Genomic DNA, 21,491 nt, shown 5'->3' with positions numbered 1-21,491 from the left:
TTTGCAATTTGTGACCATTTTGTGCTATCAGATCTATATCATCCCAACTGTATGTCCAATTCATAGCTATGTGATAATGTCAATATCAAAGATCCCCATTGTGAGGAAAGTGGATACTAAACTGCTAGCATGTACAATGCTTGAATCAGATTAAAAGCTGTAGAGAATATTGCAAATTGTGTGTCTCATATACATAGGATTCTAATGTTAGCAACCTAACAGTGCTGAAAGTGATGCAAACATCATTTCACTACAAACTGAGTTATGTAAAGCTTTTTTTTTCAATAAACAACTCTTCCTAATAAAAAGAACTAACAGATTTTTAGGTTTTTGCTGTATTTCGCAACTTGTTGTGAGAAGCCTTCCTATTGTAATGGCCACTCCATGTCTGAACCTTTTTGCTAAACTCTCACCTTTTTTATCTCACTGTAAGAGTCTAAAACCTACTGCGTCATGACGCTTTACTGAAAACGAATTGTATTACAAATATTTTCTTCTGTACTTAATATCGAAAATAAAAATCAAAATTAGAGTAAAATTTTAAAATCTAAGCTTTCAGCAATCTATTAGTTCTTCCAAAATTGCTCAAGACCCCTAAAATTGTCCCCTTCCTTAACTGTAAAATGCTAAAGCCTACTGCGTCATTGGCGCTTCACTGAAAAAGAATTATATTGCAAATATTTTCTTTTCCAGTTCTTAGAGCATTGAAAATGAAAATAAAATTACAGTGGAATAAAATCTTGAACTAATGGATCTTTAAACAATTAATATCATTATATATCAAATATTCAATTTGATTTTGTTTATACTTTCCAAGACTGTTCAAGACGTAAATAGTTTTCAGTAAAGCGCCAATGACGCAGTAGGTTTTAGACTTTTACAGTGAGAGAAGGAGGTCATACCCAAACTCTTGTTTGTAGTGATTTTTATTTGATTCAAGCTTGATTTGATATTCAATTTAAGTTACACTAGTTTTAAAATTTGTTCATTCATTTATATTAGTATCTATTGTATGTTTGTTTGTATTGATTCTTTATTTAATTTCTGTTCGTTTTGGGTCTCATTTATACTTCAATAGCAAAACTCCAATAATCATTACTCGCTTTAAGATTTATTTATTCCTTTATATTATTACTTGTTCTACGTTTTTTTGCTATGATTGTTTATTTAATTTCTGGCCGTTTTGAGTTTTTGTATATGCTGGTCTTAAGTTTAAAATGGCCTTTACTTTTCTTTGAAAAACTTATTTTTCGGAAATTTTTTTTTTTTTTAATTTATTTTTGTTAGTTTTTGATTGCAAAAAGTTTCAAGTTTTTAAAAATAACTTAATTCAAAATCAAACTTGTTTTTTCAAAATCAAATGTTCATCGAAGTATTAAAACTAGTATCAAAGTAACAATATCAAAGTAAAAAAATGGGTTTGTGTCTACCTCGGAATTTTTTTGTATCTGATGTTTGAACTAGTTTTTAAAAAATGGCTATCTATAAATTTTTATTGGATGGGTTTGGGGAACAAAGGGCATGGGGGGGGGGGCTAATTACCCTTCGATCTCTTTCGATTCTTTAAAAGTGAACTAGAACTTTCCATTTTCAATCAAATGAGCCCTCTCGGAAGTTTATACGAGCATCCCTTCTATAAAAACCATATATGCACCCAGGGCATAACTTACAACGCCTGTCCCCGGGCCCTCGGGGGTCGTATCGGCCCTGGAGTTGTAATATCGGACGTTTGAAATTATTTTTAACAAAATGGCCGCCTCAAAATTTTTTATCGGATGGGTTTGGGGAAGAAAAAGACGTGGAGGGGGGAGGGGCAAGTTGCCCTCCGACATCTTTTGACTTTGAAAAAGTGAACTAGAAGTTTTATTTCAAATCAAATGAACACTCTCTGACGTATATACGAGCTTCCCTTTCATAAGAACGATATATGGCCCCAAGACATAACTTACAACGCCTGTCCCTCAGGCCCTGGGGGTTGTTTCGACACTGGAGTTTTTCTTTTTTGACCTTTGAACTAGTTTTAAAAAATCGCTATCTAAAAATTTTTATCTGATGGGTTTGCGGAAAAAAGGATGTGGGGATGGGCCTAGATGCCCTCTTATCTCTTTTGACTCTTAAAAATTGAACTAGAACTTTCAATTTCCATTCAAATGAGCCCTCTCTGAAGTTTATACTAGCATCTCTTCCATAAGAACCATATATGCTACCAGGGCATAACTTGCAGCACCTGCCCCCGGATCATGGGGGATTGTGTTGACACCGGAGTTTGTTTATCTGACATTTGAACTATTTTTAACAAAATGGCTATTTTCAATATTTTTATCGGATGCATTTGGGGGAAAAGAGGCGTGTGAGGGATAGTTGCCCTCTGATCTCTTTTGTCTCTTAAAAACCAAACTAGAACTTTCAATTTCCAATCAAATGAGTCCTCTCTGAAGTATATACGAGCATCCCATCCATAGAAACCATATATTCCCCTCAGGTTATAACTTACAACGCCTGCCCTCAGGCCCTGGGGGGGGCTGTGTCGACCCCGGTGTTTTCATTATATGGTCTTTGAATTATTTTTGAAAAAATGGTCATTTCAAAGTTCTTATTGGATGGGTTTGAGGAAAATAGGGCGTGGAAAGGGGGGGGCTATGTGTCCTCCGATCTCTTTTGACTCTTAAAAAGTGAACTAGAACTTTCAATTTCCAATCAAATGAGCCCTCTTTGAAGTACGAGGGCTATTCAGAAAGTAGGGAACGTTTTGTTATAAAACAAAAACTAGGTACAGGAAAAATATTTGATTATATACATCTGAAAGAATGACTAAAATGCTACTTTTCTACATAGTCATCAAACAAATTAAGGTACTTATCGTAGTGGTGGACAGGCTTCGAAATTCCTTCATCATAGAAATCCGCTGCCTGCGATCTCAGCCACTCAGTGACGCACGCTCGGAGCTCATCGTCGTCATCAAAACGCTGTGTCGCTAGCCAGTTCTTCATCTTCGGGAAAAAGTGAAAATCATTCGGTGCTAGGTCGGGACTGTAGGGTGGATTTGGGAAAATCTCCCATTTGAATGAGTCCCACAAATCCTCTCATCAACTTTACGAGAAGATCGTCTGTCACAATGCTCGGGCGTCCACTCCTCTCTTCATCATGCATGTTGGTTCAGCCATTTTTAAACCGGATACACCATTTTTGCACTGAACTTTCATTCATTACTTCGTTGCCATACATTTTGCACAGTTGCCGATGAATTTCTATCGGTTTCTTGCTAACAAAAACCGTATTACGGACTGCACTTCACAACTGGCGGGATTTGCAATTGCAGCGCACATTTTAAATTGGAATATTGAAAAAACGGGCAGTGCGGAGATGTTCTCGTTCTCACGGCTGGATGCCGACTAAATCTACGAGCACGCGCATACCAAAACATACGTGATCGCCACGTGTCTAGTGGTGTCAGACGGAAACGTTCCCTAGTTTCAGAAAAGCCCTCGTATATACGAATAGATCTTCCATAAGAACCATATATGCCCCCAGGGCATAACTTACAACGCCTGTCCCCGGGCCCTTGGGGGTTGTGTCAACACCAGAGTTTTTGTTAAATGATCTTTGAACTATTTTTAACAAAATGGCTATCTCAAATTTTTTTTCAGATGCATTTGGCAAAAAAAGGTCGGGGGGGGGGAGGGCTGGCTACCCTCCAATATCTTTGACTCTTAAAAATTGAACTAGAACTTTCAATTTCCAATCAAATCAGCCCTCTCTGAAGTTTATACGAGCAGATCTTCCATAAGAACCATATATGCCCCCAGGGGATAACTTACAACGCCTGTCGCCGGGCCGTTGGGGATTGTGTTGACACCGAGTTTTCTTTATGTGATCGTTGAACATTGAATAATTCATTGATCATTTAACCATTTTTAACAAAATGGCTATCTCAAAATTTTTATCGGAAGCATTTAGGAAAAAAAGAACATGTGGGGGGGGGCTAGTTGCCCTCCGATCACTTTTTAATCTTAAAAACAGCACTAGAACTCACTATTTCCAATCGAATGAAGCCCCTTGGAAGTTTACGCGACGACCCTTTCCATATGAAGTGCCTCTGGGGAAAAATAATAATAATAAATAAATAATAATAAAATATTGGAGCTGTATTGCCTTTGCTATAGGCACAAAAAAGAAAGGTATACTCTGACACAAAAAAGAAGGTATTTTTCAATGAAAATGCAAAAAAGGGCCTTTTTTAAAATCTAAGGGGATTAAAAATACGGGAAAATTTCGCCCGTCATCCCCAACAATCGTATCCTGAGGGGGGATGGGCATGTTTTTTCTCGGCTACTCACGAAAGAGTGTGTGCTATTGTTTTTCTTATGTATGTCGTCCGACAGGTTCTTCGCCTAGTTTAGATTACATTAGATTAAGTCTTCTCCATGGAGCTGGTATCTGAAATAATCTTAAAAGCTGTGAATAATAAAGATTCTAATGTGAAATTATAGAAGTTTTTTTCACCTGTGGTCAGGAGTGAAACAATATATCTGTTCGAAAGACCCTGGGGGATAAACTGTCTTGTTTTTGTCCCGCGTTTTCGAAGGTTAAATTTAAAAACCTGATAAAACTATTTCTCTTTGCTAACATTATAAAATTTAGAAAATGGGCTATGTAAAAATATGTATGAAAACAACTATAAATTCCCCCGTATTTCTTAATTTTCATGCCTTCAAATGCTTGGATTTCTACAAGTCCCTGAGAAATTGTATTCTATTGAATATTTGTTGACGAAAAACTTAGAGACGTAAGAATACCATATATAGACTAAAGAATTGCCCCAAAAGTGGATTCACCTTTTGTTTGCTTATGATTCTATAATTTAAGTGATTTTGGTAATTAACAATAAGTTTAATGATTTGTCAATATGTACTCAGTCTAGAAGTTGCAGTCACGGGTGAATAGTAATTTTAAATGTAAATTTAATACTTTTTTTATGTAAACATTAGTAGTATGCTTCGTTATTAATTAATGTTTTGAAGTAATTAATGTTTTGAATAATAGGAGTGTGAACGATTTTAATTAGTGATTGGATTGTATGAAGGTGGAGAAAAAAAAAGGATTGTCAAATTATGTCACTATTTTAGTTTTTCTAAGCCAGTATTGCCTATAACTTAATTTACGTAGACAATGAACAATATTAATTAATGTTTTGAATAATAGGAGTGTGAATGATTCTAATTAGTGATTGGATTGTATGAAGGTGGAGAAAAAAAGGATTATGAAATTATGTCACTATTCTAGTTTTTCTAAACCAGTATTGCCTATAACTTCATTTATGTAGACAATGAACGATATTAATTAACGTTTTGAATAATCGTAATGTGAATGATTCTAATTATCGATGAGATTGTATCAGTGGAGAAAAAAAAGGATTAAACTGATTAGCAGTTAAGGTAACCCCGAAGGAGTTGTTAACTCAGGTAATTTTTTATAAATTTGTATAATACACAAGTGATGTTTGATAAGTATTGTCAATTTAAAATAGGATCTAACGTTCCCTTCGTTCCCCCATTTCTGAGGGCAGGGGAGAGGAGGGGGGTCAATTTTGGAGGGAAAACCAAAAATACTCAGAATCAAAAATAAATGAGATCCTAATCATGGAGAAGGCTCAGAGGCCCTTCGGTTCCCCCATTTATGAGGGACGGGGCGGGTGAGGGGGGGAGTCAATTTTAGAGGAAAAACTAAAAATACTCAGAATCGAAAATAAAGCATGATCTGCCTCAAGGGGAAGGCCCAGAGGCCCTTCGTTCCCCCATTTCTGAGGGCAGGGCAGGGGTCAATTTTGGAGGGAATACCAAAAAATACTCAGAATCGAAAATACAGCGTGATCTGTATCAAGGGGAAGGCTCAGCGCCCCCTCCATCCCCCATTGATAAGAAGAAAATAATTTTTTTGGGATGATATGGAAAAAGGGCAAGTTCTAAATGTTTGGCTAAAAACTCGACTATAAATAAGGCTAGTATGCCTTTTCGAACATTCTGAGAGGCGGGCGTGTTTAGATAGTTTAAATAATTATAATAGGAATTGAGTTTTGTGGATGTTGTTGAAAAATGGTACATGTTGGATGTTTGGGTAAACATACGACTAAAAAACGCTTCACTATAAATAAGGCTATTGTGTCCTTCTGAACTTTCTAGGGGCGGGGGTAAGTATTTAGTTTAAATATTTCTAGGAGGAATTGATTTTTGTGGGTGGTACGAAAAAATGGTACGTGTTAAATATTCGGGTAAACATTCGACTATAAATAAGGCTATTGTGTCTTTCTGAACTTTCCGTGAGAGGCGGAGGGGTAAGTATTTAGTTTAAATAATTCTAGGAGGAATTGAGTTTTGGGGCTGGTGCGGAAAAATGGTACGTGTGGGGTAAATTAAGTTTTGAGAGGGGTAAAAATGGTAGTTATTTAGTACCCGGTAAACAGGTGACTTGAAATGCTTCATTAGAAATAGTTTATTGCTAATGATACCTCCTCGACAGATATTTTTTCTATTATGTTTTATAGCTATGAGCGAAACGTTGCTCTGTGTTTCTCACGCAAACTAGTAAATATGTATCGGGTTATTTTTTCTATTCAAATACTTTCGGCGTAAGCCAATAATATTACATAATACTTTTATTCTAAATTAAATTTTAGGAAAAGTAATTCTAGAATAAGGATTCATTACCTCGACTAAATCAGTTTATTCATGTAAAATAGTGAACAAAAGGCTATTAATTCTCCGTATTCTTCTTCTTCTTCTTCTTATCTAGCTAAACGTTGCGCTGTGTTTGTCACACCAACTAGTAAATATTTATCGGACTTTTATTTTTTTCCGTTCAATTATTTTCAGTTTTAGCTAACATAACGCTAGAGGGAGTACAAATGGAAGTTATTTAGTACCCAGTAAAAAGGTGATTATATGGTTTACTAGAAGTAGGTTATTGCTAATTATAGATGCTCGACGTATCTTCTCTGTTTGAGCGTTTATAGAAGCTAATTCATAGTCTCCATGTAATTTTAGACCCAGCGGCAGCTGGGATCAAGTTTCAGATCCGGTATCACCAAACAGAGATTAATCTGACTTTGTAACCAAAATTGTAAGTAAGTAACAAACTCTTTCTTGAATTCGCCTACTGGATCAATAAAAAGACATTTCATTCAAAAAATTATGAAAAAATTCTAAGTAAGTACCAAATTCATTCTTCAAGTTATCTCTTGGATATGCAATGCAGAAATTTCATTTAAAAAAGTAAGAAAAATTGTAAGTAAGTAAGTAATTAGCAAACTGTTTCTTGAATTCACCTCCTGGATGCACAATACAGATATTTCAATCAATAAAGTATGTAAACATTTCAAGTAAGTAACAAACTCTGTCTTGAATTCACCTGCTGTAGAAACAAAAGTACATTTTATTCAAGAAATGAAGACAAAATTCTAAGTAACAAACAAACTCTTTCTTGAAGTTACCTCTTTGATACGCAATGCGGATATTTTATTTCAGAAACTAAGAAACAATTCTAAGAAAGTAACTAACTCTTTCACAAAGCCATCTCTTGGATAGACATTGCAGAGATTTAATTAAAGTACTTATGAAAAACTTTTAAGTAAGTGAGTAACATATTCTTTCTTGAAGACACCTTTTGGATACACAATAATGAAATTTCATAAAAGAAATTATGAAAAAATTGTAAGTAAGTAGCAAATTCTTTCTTGAATTCACCTGCTGGATGAACAAAAAGACATTTCGTTCAAGAAATTATGACAAAATTCTAGGTAAATAACAAACTCTTTACTGGTTTCACGACTTAGATACACGATGTAGAAATTTAATTCAATAAATTATGAAAAAATTCTCAGTAAGTAAATTCTTGAATACACAATACAGAAATTTCATTCAAGAAATTATGAAAATATTTGTAAGTAAGTAACAAGCTCTTTATTGATTTCACCTCTTGGATATACAGTACAGATACTTCATTCAAGAAATTATGAAAAAATCGCAAGTAAGTAACAAACTGGTTCCATGATATAGAATAGTTTTTACCGTGTCTTATGGATTTATCACGATCAGGTATGTTCTTAGGTATCCACTGTTCGAAGAACCTAACCTCGTCTTCAGGACGGTGATAACCCTCTTCAAATTTAGGACACTTAAACTCTTCTAGATTGAAAAATGGAATCCTAGGGTCACACTTTTGAACTAAACCTTTATATGTAGGTATATTACCCTTTATGTAGACTGCTTCAACCCAGAAAAAGCTGCAAATTTCACTAACTTCCTCCTGAACATTTCTAAGCTCCTGACCAGCATCATTAAGTGGTGTAATCACTCTATCTTAGAATCCCAGTCTGTTTATATGACATAATGTAGTACTCAACAAGCTTTTATCATACTCAAACATATTATAGTTCACTAGCCAAGTATAACAATCAAATTCTGCGACTTCCATAGACAATAATAAAAATGTACATTCAAACATAGTACCGCAAGATGATTTTTTCAAACCGATAATTTCTGTAGCATACAATTCTATCATCTTGAAAGTTATTAATGTAGTTTAGAAAAATACTTCATCAAACTTTTATACCATTGCTCAAGGTTGAATGGAGTTATGGCTAGGGGGATGAGTCCTAAAACCATCTGAATTCATTGTGGGGAGGAGTCATAAAACTCTTGGAAGTCAGTGCGGGGAGGAGTCATTGAACTCTCGGTATCTATTACATGTAAATGAAGTCCGGAAATTACAATTTTTTTTTATAATATCTGTATTGTGTATTCATGAGTTGAATTCAAGAAAGAGTTTGCTACTTACTTAATTAAATTTTTTTTTCATAATGACGAATCCGACTATGAATGATGGTAGAGAATTTATTCATTATAATAGATTGAATTTGTCAATGTTATCTGATATATCCGACATGATATCGATAAAGAATGTTAATAAGAAATTTGTTCAATTTGATGCTTAAACTATGCCAGTCTTACCAAACGTATCTGTCAAAAGACATCATTAAGGAATTTATTAACTCTGATACTTCGATTTTGTCAGTCTTATCCCAAGTGACTGTCCATAGATTTTGATAGACAATTTATTTATTCTTATGCTTAGATTTTTTCTATGTTAACCTACCTATCCGATATATGATGTATGTAAATTCCTTTTCTTACATCTCCGATGTTTTAATAGACATTCTAAACGTTCGATATGCTAGCTTACTCTAAAAATAATGAACACATAACAAAGTAAGGAATAACATATTTTTAATGAAATAACATTATGTAAAATATTAGTACAAAAAATATATATTATTATACATTATTAATATCAATGAACAACTTTGGAAATTTTGAATCTGTTCCATAAAATGGTTTACAATGTTCTCTCTTGATATTATAGCTATTGTCTTCTCTTAGTTCGTAATCAGTAGAATAATCAATATTCCATTTTGACTCATACACAATTTTTATAGGTGTGTCATCGACAGGGTCAATATGCTTTTCGTCTTTGGTATTATTTGATTCATTGACTTTTTGATCAATGGCCGTAACGTTTGCTGGTACTTTGTTTTTCATCGATTCATCTTTATATTCCTTAGTAATATTTTCTGTCAATGCCCTTTTTATTTTTCTAGCAATTTCACTGTCTATTATCACACTATTTTTACACAGGTAACAGTTCCGGCACGTAGACAAGTTATAATTTATGATATTAGTAGAAGAGTAGGCCTTTCTTTTCGTCTTTTCTTTCATTTGAAAGCTAATACCCGAAAACTGACGATATGGTTAAACACTGGGTAACATGTTACCACAAGCACTAGTAAGAAGATACCCCTCTTCATCAACTATTATTTTATGTTGGCAGTATCTTCGAGTGCAATCATCTCCGGAGATCTCAATCTCGCATATCCACCATCATAAGAGTTGAATTTTTTTGGTACTCCAAAGAAATTCAATTCCTTACTGTCATGACAATACACGCATACGTTTCCGATAGTGCTACCACTTGTACTTGTTTCATAGTTTAAATACTTCTCCTTGTCGGCATTCAATGCTACAATAACACTATCATGTGAACACACTTTCTTAAAATGCTTCATCCTCACTGTTTTATAGATAATAGTTATGTGTTTATCGTTCCACTGCGTAAAAATACTGGTTTAATACATACAATAAACTAGGTAGTATCAATAACCAGCCATAGAGCAATAGCGGGAAAGCCACATCGTGTCTCTGGGCAAGCATAGAGTACAATTGTTAGAGCCATAGAAATATCTGTCGAGGAGGTATCATTAGCAATAAACTGCTTCTAGGGAAGTATATTATGTCACTTGTTTATGTAATACAAAATAACTACCGCTTTGACTCCCCCTTACATTATATTGTCTTAAACAAAAAATAATTGAACAGAAAAAATAAAAGCCTGCCAAGTATTTACTAGTTGGTGTGAGGAACACAGAACACCGTTTAGCTAGATAAGAAGAAGAAGAATACGGATAATTAATAGTCTTTTGTTCACCATTATACATGAATAAAATGATTTAGTCGAGGGAATGAATCCTCATTCTAGAAGTCCTATTTCTATAGGTTAAGTTAGAATAAAAGAATGAGGTAATTATATTGGCTTACACTGAAAATAATTGAACAGAAAAAATAAAACCCCGATAAATATTTACTAGTTTGTTTGACAAACACAGAGCAACGTTTGGTTAATAGCTATAAAATACAATAAAACAAATATCTGTCGAGGAGGTATCATTAGCAATAAACTATTTCTAATGAAGCATTTCAAGTCACCTGTTTACTGGGTACTAAATAACTACCATTTTTATCCCCCTCAAAACTTAATTGAAATATCCGCATTGTATATCCAAGAGGTGAAAACAATAAAGAGTTTGTTACTTACTTGCTATTTTTTCATAATTTCTTGAATGAATTATCTGTACTGTATATCCAAGGGGTGAAATCAATAAAGAGCTTGTTACTTACTTACAAATATTTTCATAATTTCTTGAATGAAATTTCCGCATTCTGTATTCAAGAATTGATTTCAAGAAAGAAATTGTTACCTACTGAGATTTTTTTCATAATTTCTTGAATTAAATTTCTACATCGTGTATCTAATTCGTGAAAAAAAATAAGGAGTTTGTTACTTACTTATAATTTTTTCATAATTTCTAGAACGAAATGTCTTTTTGTTTATCAAGCAGGTTAATTGAAGAAAGAATTTGATACTTACTTAAAATTTTTTCATAATTTCTTTAATGAAATTTCTGTATTGTGTATCAAAGAGGTGACTTCAAGAAAGAATCTGTTACTTACTTAATTAAAATTTTTTCATAGTTTCTTAAATGAAATTTTGGCTTTGTGTATCCAAGAGGTAACTTCAAGAAAGAGTTTGTTACTTGCTTAGAATTTTGTCATAATTTCTTGAACGAAATGTCTTTTTATTTATCCAGGAGGCGAATTCAAGAAAGAATTTGCTACATACTTACAATTTTTTCATAATTTCTTTAATGAAATTTCTGTATTGTGTATCCAAGAGGTGTCTTCAAGAAAGAATCTTTTACTTACTTACTTACAATTTTTTCATAGTTTCTTAAATGAAATTTCTGCATTGTGTATCCAAGAGATAACTTCAAGAAAGAGTGTGTTACTTACTTAGAATTTTTTCTTAATTTATTGAGCGAAATGTCTTTTTATTTATCCAGGAGGTGAATTCAAGAAATAATTTGCTACTTACTTACAATTTTGGTGACAAAGTCGGATTAATCTCTGCTTGGTGATACCGGATCTGAAGCTTGATCTCAGCTGCCGCTGGGCCTAGAATTACATGGAGACTATGAATTAACTTCTTTAAATATTCAAACAGCGAAGATATGTCGAGGAGGTATCATTAGCAATAACCTACTTCTAGTAAAGCATATCAAATCAACTTTTTACTGGGTACCAAATAACTATCGTTTGTACTCCCCCTAGCGTTATATTGGTTAACACTGAAAATAATTGAACGGAAAAAATAAAAGTCCATAAATATTTACTAGTTGGTGTGACAAACACAGCGCAACGTTTAGCTAGATAAGAAGAAGAAGAATACGGAGAATTAATAGTCTTTTGTTCACTATTTTACATGAATAAACTGATTTAGTCGAGGGAATGAATCCTTATTCTAGAAGTCCTTTTCCTACAAGTTAAGTTAGAATAAAAGTATGAGGTAATTATATTGGCTTACACTGAAAATAATTGAATAGAAAAAATAAAACCCCGATAAATATTTACTAGTTGGTGTGACAAACACAGAGCAACGTTTGGCTAGTAGCTATAAAATACAATAAAAAAAATATCTGTCGAGGAGGTATCATTAGCAATAAACTATTTCTAATGAAGCATTTAAAGTCACCTGTTTATCGGGTACTAAAAAACTACCACTTTTACCCCTCTCAAAGCTTAATTTACCCCGCACGTACCATTTTTCCGCACCAGCCCCAAAACTCACTTCATCCTATATTTATTTAAACTAAATACTTACCCCCCCCCCCCGCCTCTCACGGAAAGTTCAGAAAGACACAATAGCCTTATTTATAGTCGAATGTTTACCCGAATATTTAACACGTACCATTTTTTCATACCAGCCACAAAAATCAATTCCTCCTAGAAATATTTAAACTAAATACTTACCCCCGCCCCTAGAAAGTTCAGAAGGACACAATAGCCTTATTTATAGTGAAGTGTTTCTTAGTAGTATTTTGACCCAGACATCCAACATGTCCCATTTTTCCACACCAGCCACAAAACTCAATTCCTGTTAGAATTATTTAAACTAAATACTTACGCCCGCCTCTCACAGAAAGTTCAGAAAGACGCAATAGCCTTATTTATAGTCGAATGTTTACCCGAATATTTAACACGTACCATTTTTCCATACCATCCCACAAAAATCAATTCCTCCACAGAAATGGGGGAAGGAAGGGCCTCTGAGCCTTCCCCTTGAGGCAGATCCTGTATTTTCGATTCTGAGTATTTTTTGGTTGTTCCCCCAAATTTTACCCCCCCTCCCCTTCCCTCAGAAATGGGGGAATGAAGGGTCTCTGGGCCTTCCCCTTGAGGCAGATCATGCTTTATTTTTGATTCTGAGTATTTTCGGTTTTCCTTCCAAAAGTGACTCCCCCCTCACCCTCCCCTGCCCACATACATGGCGGAACACCGGGCATATGAGACGGCCCATTTAGTAGTATACCAGTCTGTATTGAGTGTTATTGTTTCTTGCTTTCCCACCAAAATTGACCCCCCTCCTCTCCCCTGCCCTCGGACATGGGTAACCGAAGGGACTGTTAAATTTTATGTTAAATTGAAAATAATTATCTAACATCACATGTATATTATACAAATTTATAAAAAATTACCTGAGTTAACAACTCCTTCGGGGTTAACTTAACTGCTAATCAGTTTAATCCTTTTTTTTCTCCACTGATACAATCCAATCACTAATTAGAATCATTCACACTCCTATTATTAAAAACATTAATTAATATCGTTCATTGTCTACGTAAATTAAGTTATAGGCAATACTGGTTTAGAAAAACTAGAATAGTGACTTAATTTCATAATCCTTTTTTTCTCCATCTTCATACAATCCAATCACTAATTAGAATCATTCACACTCCTATTATTATAAACATTAATTAATATCGTTCATTGTCTACGTAAATTAATTTATAGGCAATACTGGTTTAGAAAAACTAGAATAGTGACATAATTTCATAATCCTTTTTTTTTCTCAACCTTCATCCAATCCAATAACTAATTAGAATCATTCACATTCCAATTATTCAAAACATTAATTAATATCGTTCATTGTCTACGTAAATTAAGTTATAGGCACTACTGGTTAAGAGAAACTAGAATAGTGACATAATTTCACTTTATCGACCCTCAAATTTCATTATGTGAGGGAGCTCTGAATCTCTTTGAAAAGGTGTAGAGCTTCTATAGAATAACGTTGAAATTGCTGTATGTCTCCGCAAATAACATGGTCCTATGGCCGTACGCAAGTAACATAGAAATTGCTATGGCCCTACGCAAATCCAGACGAAGCATACTACTAACATTACGACAAAATTTTCTACCGTCTATTTGTTGAAATAAACTTTAAAGCTTTTTAGTGGAAATTTAGGTGTTTGAACATGGACAACAGTAGAGGAAATTTTTGGTTGTTCAGAAGTTTTCTTAATATTTTTTTTTTTTTTTTAAACTCTAATACTTAATCAAGTTTTTAAAGTACTCTAGGGTTAAGGGAAATGTTTATGGAAGCATTTTTTTTAACTTTCAGTAACTTCAAACACTTCAACAAAACAATAGTTACTGGGATAAATATTACTAAATTTCCTAATTTAACTAAATTTTTAATTGCATGGGTAAAGAGCCATTTAATTTTGAATTTTCCACTAGTACATGATAGCCAACTTTTGAATAAAAAAAATGCAGAATTGCTATGTAAAAACAGTGGATGGAGAAAAATAAAATCTTGAAAATTTTTTTTAAATAACTGCAAAAAAACGAAAAAAAGTAAGAATCACTCACCCAACCTCTTATTTTACAAAAAAAGCTAAATTTTGCCAATAAGCGGAATTAGTGATGCAAGCGTTTGTACGAATCAATTATAGTAGCTGTTTTATGCTTTATTTGTGCGCGTACAAAAGTCTCTTAAAATGTCTTTATTCATACCTTACTATAATCGTACAATCTTTCTAGCTTTTGCATCAAGAGGCGAGGCAATCCCCTTTTTGCTTCGTGATGCGCTTGCCACTCAGACACTGAAAGAAGAAATTGGAAATTTTAAGGTATCGCATTTTTTACTATAAATATATATAAATATATATATATATATATATATATATATATATATATATATATATATATATATATATATATACACACACACACACACATACACATATATATATATATATATATATATATATATATATATATATATATATATATATATATATATATATATATATATATATATATATATATACATATATATATATATATATATATATATATATATATATATATATATATATATATATATATATATATATATATATATATATATATATATATATATATATATATATATATATATATATATATATATATATATATATAAATATAAATATATACTATAAATTATAGCTTAAAAGTAATTTTTGCGAAGTAGGGATTTGTTTCCAAATTATAGCTCAAAATCTGAACATCAATCTATTATTTCAGATGTTCAGAAGTCAAATCAATTATCCCCACCGCTTGTTCCTTTTTCTATCTTTGCTTCAAAAATATATATTGGTTCTTCACTTTGTAATGAATACTATATGTAATAAGATTTATAAATACTTATGTCTCAATGTAAAAACAAACTACAAAAAATAGACGGTTTACAGAACTAATTTTCCAATGTTATCACGTAAAGGTATTTCGCCAATTGCAACGATTTTTTTTCTGTTATGCATATATATAAAATTTTAGTATTCATTTATCATGACAGTTGTTTTTTTTCTAATGCGATGTAGTATCCCCTTAGTCAGTGAAAAATTTTAAAGGTATGGTCCAGGAACGGAGATATCAAATACACATTTGTATTGACAAATTTAGTCGTAAGTATTTGATAGGGTAATTCTTGATTTGGGCAGGTAAAAAAGCATAAACAAGAGATAGTAAAACACTTTTTGCAGAATTTTGCTGATTTCATTTTTGCCTGATTTCTGCTGTTTTATTTTTACTAATTTAGTATCAAAAAGTGATGCTGAATAGCAGAAAATTTTTATATAACTTATTATTTCACTTTTTTTTTGTCTGGTTTCCCTAATGGTCAATCCTTTGTGAAAGCCAACTTGTAAAACTCAACCACAAAATTTTACGTGGCCAAACTTAACCTGATATAATTCAAATCGCAAAAACAATAAAAAAAATACATTTTATTTAATAATTTGGATAAAAAATATCCAGCAACTTGGAAAAATTTAGTTTTTTTTAGGGGGGGGGGAGAAATTTTATATTTGCAGATCCAAAAATTTTATTCATTTAGGTTTTGAATATATCCACGGTTTAAAAACAGCATTTAGCGTGAATGAGATATTTGTAAAGTAGATAAGCGTATCTACTACGAAACATGAAAGTTTTTTTTCAAACATTTAAGCTTTAATAGGGTTCCTGAGAGTGTAGTTAACTGTTAATTTTGAACTAAAAAAGACGGACTTTGATTGAACAACGATTTTCCTGGGTTGAAATTCATAATTTGTGTTTTAGCTTGAAACTCCTTTAATAAGGTTACCACCTCTAAGGAATTTTCACTGTTTCCAGTAATTTTTTTACTTCCCTAGTGATTTCATTTTGGCTAGTGATTCTTAGTGATTTTTAAAATCCATTAATCTTTTGCTTTTTTATGTAATTTGTTTGAGAATTGCTAAAACATAGTGAAAATTCAATCGAAAAGGCAGAAAATTCTACCCCATGTAAAGCTCTTGCCGGCACCACAAAATTCGCCTGTCAAATATCACCTGAATGGGAATTCGGCCCAATAATACTGAAGCCAACAAAATCAACCCTGAAAAATTGAAATCACATAATATTCAGCTCAGGCATGCAAAATTTAAGCCACGCAGAGTTCCACATAGCAAAAGTGAATATTTCTAGTTCACTTAAGCAGTTAGATAAATATCAATATCCTGGTGAGAACCCAGGTTTTAAAGCTTTCCTCCTTGTGGGGCAAGCAAGGACAGAATTGTATATTAATTGAATTTTTCTTGGGTTATTTTCTTCTTAGCATATTCATTTTTTGCATGTTAAATTTGGGCTTTGTTGAGTTTTTGCCGGGTTGAATTTTCCGATTTGAACTTCGAATAGATTGGGTTTTGTTGTTTTGGCGTTTGTTTGGGTTAGATTTTGCGTGGGACGAATTTTTTCAGTGTGAATGCTGCTTAAGTTGAATTTTACTTGAGTTGAGTTTTGTTCGGCTGAGTTTTGCCGGATGAAGTGTTGGCATTGTGCTGCATTGACCTTAAGTATTTCTTTTCATATATAATCGTTGACTTTGAATATTCTATAGTAAAACTTTTTTATATAGTAGTCTGGTTGAATTAGTGCTTGGCAACACTTTCCTTATTCTTATGCATAAGCAAATATCTCGAAATTTGGTTCTTAATTGGTAGAGATGATTGGCAAAAGAGATCAAGATTTCTATTTTGTAGTTTTTCTCAGCTCATTTTCAGAGAGGAGATAGAGAGGGAAGAGATTGAAGAGAGAGATAGAGAGAGAGAGAGAGAGAGAGAGAGAGAGAGAGAGAGAGAGAGAGAGAGAGAGAGAGAGAGAGAGAGAGAGAGAGAGAGAGAGAGAGAGAGAGAGAGAGGAGGAGGAGAGAGGGATGAAAGAGAGAGGAAAGAGAGAGAGGAGAGAGAGAGAGGAGAGAGCGAGAAGAGGAGAGAGAGAGGAGATGGAGAGTAGAGGGGGAAAAGAGAGAGGGAGGGAGGAGAAAGGAATGGTATTAAAAGAAGGAATAGAAAAACTTGGAAAATATTGACTAATTTTGTATTTGAACTAATTTTCTGCAATGCTTTCTAGCTGAAGTGAGAATGTATCCAGGCAAGGAGTTATGTTCTTATGTATACGAATTGTGAATATTAGAATAATACAACAAAACGTAGCACAACAAAAAACGAGTAAAATTCAGAGCTTGTGAAACCAAGAAAAAAAAATGCAAACATTTCAGCCGAGACCTCTGTTCAGCTGTCCTTAGTTCAGAAAGAATAAAAATAAAGAGTGTAGTCCATGAAACAACATAAAAGACAAACATGTATAAAAAAGAATAAAATATAAAAATCCATTTTATATGAACCGGAAAAGGTGACTGAATAAAATCATAGGTATTGAATGGAAAATAAATGTTGATATTAAAAAACGGAAATGGAATTATTTGCATTTTCTTTTGTTTTAACTTGCGGTCAGTTTTCCTTGCTAATTATTTTCGTTCTCTGTCGTTTTCTCTATTTGATGCGTTTAGGCTGTGGGGTCTCAGAACATATTTATTATAATTACACCAAGTGGATTTAGTCTCGGAATTGTGTCTATCAAGCACAGAAATTACATTATTTCAGAAATGAATATTGCTACCATCTCAACCTTTCCTTCAAATATCTAAACTGATGATTATTTGGCTTTCTGGTGCTCAGGCTGACAAAGACTATTTCTTCTTACTGAACTAAGATTTTTTTACAGGTGTCTTTGTTACGTATCATAACAGGAACGCCAAAATTCTTCAACCTTCGCAATTTAGCATGGCATGGATTCCCCCAGCATAAAGAGCTTCCATCATATGTAGGGCTTGGGCTTCTAAAGTTCATTTTTGATTCAAAGCCTAGACGATTAAAGCCCATAAAGCGCCGTCCTTTGCTGATTTTGTCGCCCCTTCAGATGCCACCGGTGGACCATGATTGGCTGTGCAATGAAATGATGAAGCTAATAGCCTTGGTGCCACCAGGAATGAAACCGTTCTGGAAAGAAGCACAAGCACTCTATAAAAGTAAAAGGTAATAAATAAATAAAAAGTGCAAGTTTAAAATTTTTGGGGGTAGGTGTGGGGAGCAGAAGATATTTGTAGGAAGTTGGTTACATTTTAGATCATAACTCTCAAAATTATTTGGGGTGGCCTTCAATCTAATTTTTGCCAGACAAGACTAATTTTAAAATTCTCTACAACTTTACAGATTTTATGTATATTTATGTATACTGTATACTCCTGGTTTACGGAGTGACTCTCCCCTTCCCTCCAGTGTACATTCGTTTGACTTTCATTGTGTTTTATGTTATTATTCACTTAAATTAAATCTTTTCAGTATTTTGACATTTAATTTAAAGCCCAAATTCAATACTGTTGTGTTGTGAAAGCCTATCTTCCAGTAAATTTGTATTTCTGTCTGTACGTTCATTTCAAGGTTTTATTTCTTTACTTAAAAATCTAGATTTCAGATATTGTGGGGAGTATCAAAGCGTTTTCTTGGGGAGGAGGCGATATGTCATAGTATTTTTTCGAAAGGAAGGGCGGGGGGAGGAGGGTAAATTAAAAAAAATTATGATTTAGGCCAATAACTTTAGTATTTTCAGGAAAGGGTCCTTTGGACAGTATTCTTGGGGAAAGGATCCCCTTAGCCCCGTGTCTGTAGTTATGTATTGTCTCTGCTTTTGCTATCCTTCTTAACTTAACTGTAAACTTAATACATATTTGCATTTAGTTATGGAGCATATACAGTTCTCATGCTTCCTCAACTTGAGCATCTTCTGCGAGTCATGTTCTGTATTGTTAACAACTGTGTCAACAGGGCCCTTACTGCTGAAGCGACATTGTTATATACTACTCTTGAAGTTGTACTAAACAAATTTTATCAAGGTAATATAGTGTTTCTATATTTGGGTAATCTATTGGTCTGATAAAATTTCAATAGCTATATGCATAAAAATTAATTGACCACCTCCATGGATAAAAATTTCATTTAAATGGATACGTTATATATCCATGGCCGTATCCATGAGGAGGGTTATGTGAATTGAACCCCTCCCCCCGAAATGATTTTCCGACTCGTCAAAAGTGTCAAAAATGCATATAGATAAATTTCGATGCGAATTTTACAATTTTCTTGAATCCCCCCCCCCAGAAAAAGTATCCTGGATACTGTCCTGCGTATATCCTACAATTTTCTAGATGAATATCGTCTGTTTGGAGCTAACCCTAAGGTTCGATGCTCAGGATTGCCAAATATTTGATTTTGGTGTCTTTCAGATTTTATTGTCATAAAGAATAAATCAAGTGTAGCATCAACACAGTTTTCTTTAAGACTGATATCATGTAATAAAAGAAAGCACGTTAAATATGAAAACATTAAATATGAAAGTGTTAATTTTAACCGTTAAATAACTGTTAAAAAAAACAATCATAATAGGATCAAACTTGAAATATTTGGACCAAAATAACAAAAAAATAGTTTTAGAATAACTCAGCTGAAGATTTCAAATCCTGAATGAAATAGTCAATTGAAAAGTTTATCAGTGTAATTGTTTGTGTACTGCTCTAAAAATGCACTTTTACAATGCCTCCAAGAATGACTCTATAATTTCCAGAAAATGTTGTTGAATTTATCATCTGTTATTACCACGAGATTGCACTGGACATCACCTGCCTGAACTTTGTTCCTCATAGTTTGAATCCCCTATTAAAAAAAAAAAATTAATAATAAGTTTTAAAACCATGTTTTTTCCTTATTGAGAGGTCAGTTATGCGAATAGGAATTGATTTCTATATGGAAGAGGGTGAATTCGGTAAAAAAAAATGCCGAAAACGGTGAATCCAAATGAAAATGTATGAAAATCTGGGAGTTGTCATAAAATTTATTTCTGCAAGAAGGGGAGAGGGGAATGTTCAGAGGAAAAAAAATAAGAGTTTAGTAATCAACTAGTGACTGTAAACATTTTGTATGTATGTACTTAATGAAAGTTCTTCTTCTCAAAAATTGAGCATAGCAAGGTATTCTCTCTAATACAATGTAATACCAGGTAATACAATCGATTCCTTATACACAATATGTGTATGCACATATTGTGCTCATACGCAATATGTGTTCTTTTTTATCTGAAGGTCTACCTCTTCTTGTATTACTGCATGTAAAGCTGTCAAGATGATCATGCACACATTTGTTTTACTCAAATTGTCCTAAGGGGGAAACACCTAGGAAACAGTACTTTAAAAATAGCTTTGCTCGGCACTGTGCATTCATGTGAAGCCATTTCTCTCAGAAGATTTGCCTGTAATGCCTTCCCCTGTTCCCTCCAAGTAGAACGTCAGCAGAAGAATAAAACCCAGTGATTAAGCTGGATAAAAGGTCTAGGCACTTTTGATCTTCAATATGTTGCTAAAATGTATGAAAAATTGAGGGTGTAGTTACACTTGTAGGCTACCATTTTTATGGAATAATTACAGATGCTCAATTTTAGTGTCTTGGATAAGTGCGACTACCCTTCCTTACCAATCAAACTTAGCTAGATAATGTAGAGTAATAAAAATAACCTACCCAAGTAGCATCTTTTCTGTCGACGAAAAACGATAATCGTTCAAAATGATTTTTGATCTTCTCCATAATTTTGAATTTTATCGCATCGGAGTAAGGTGATTCTTTCAAAGGTAGGGTATGGTTATGTATCTTAAACTGATTTAATTGTTTTAAGTTCTAAATACCATGACTTTTAGTTTTTCTTAATTAATTTTATTATTTTTCGTCAACTAGAAGAACTTGATCCATTCCCAGTATTATAAATATTGAAGGAATTAAAATATTAGCCTTTTCTACTTAATACGGCAGTTTATTATCGTCATATTTTGAGGTAAATATCTCTATACGAAATAAGGTAAACGTATATGCATGGGTC

General features: G+C 33.2%; 1 protein-coding gene across 1 annotated transcript in view; it reads left to right on the top strand.

Moving 5' to 3' along the window:
- Positions 1 to 373: 373 nt before the first annotated feature.
- Positions 374 to 21,491, top strand: part of LOC148953918 (endoplasmic reticulum membrane-associated RNA degradation protein-like) — a 30,709-nt gene continuing 9,591 nt past the window's right edge. Inside the window, exons 1-4 of the mRNA XM_089086020.1 lie at positions 374 to 428; positions 14,769 to 14,857; positions 18,294 to 18,604; positions 19,307 to 19,461. Of these exons, the coding sequence (XP_088942146.1) occupies positions 374 to 428; positions 14,769 to 14,857; positions 18,294 to 18,604; positions 19,307 to 19,461 (610 nt within the window). The remainder of the gene's footprint in view (positions 429 to 14,768; positions 14,858 to 18,293; positions 18,605 to 19,306; positions 19,462 to 21,491) is intronic.

The sequence above is a fragment of the Artemia sp. Qi Xiang Cuo genome, chromosome 3 (genome assembly GCF_049724085.1).
Source record: "Artemia sp. Qi Xiang Cuo chromosome 3, ASM4972408v1, whole genome shotgun sequence".
In the NCBI taxonomy this organism is placed as follows: Eukaryota; Metazoa; Arthropoda; class Branchiopoda; order Anostraca; family Artemiidae; genus Artemia; species Artemia sp. Qi Xiang Cuo.
Note: the sequence above shows the minus strand (reverse complement) of the source record. Positions and strands in the feature narration are given on the sequence as shown.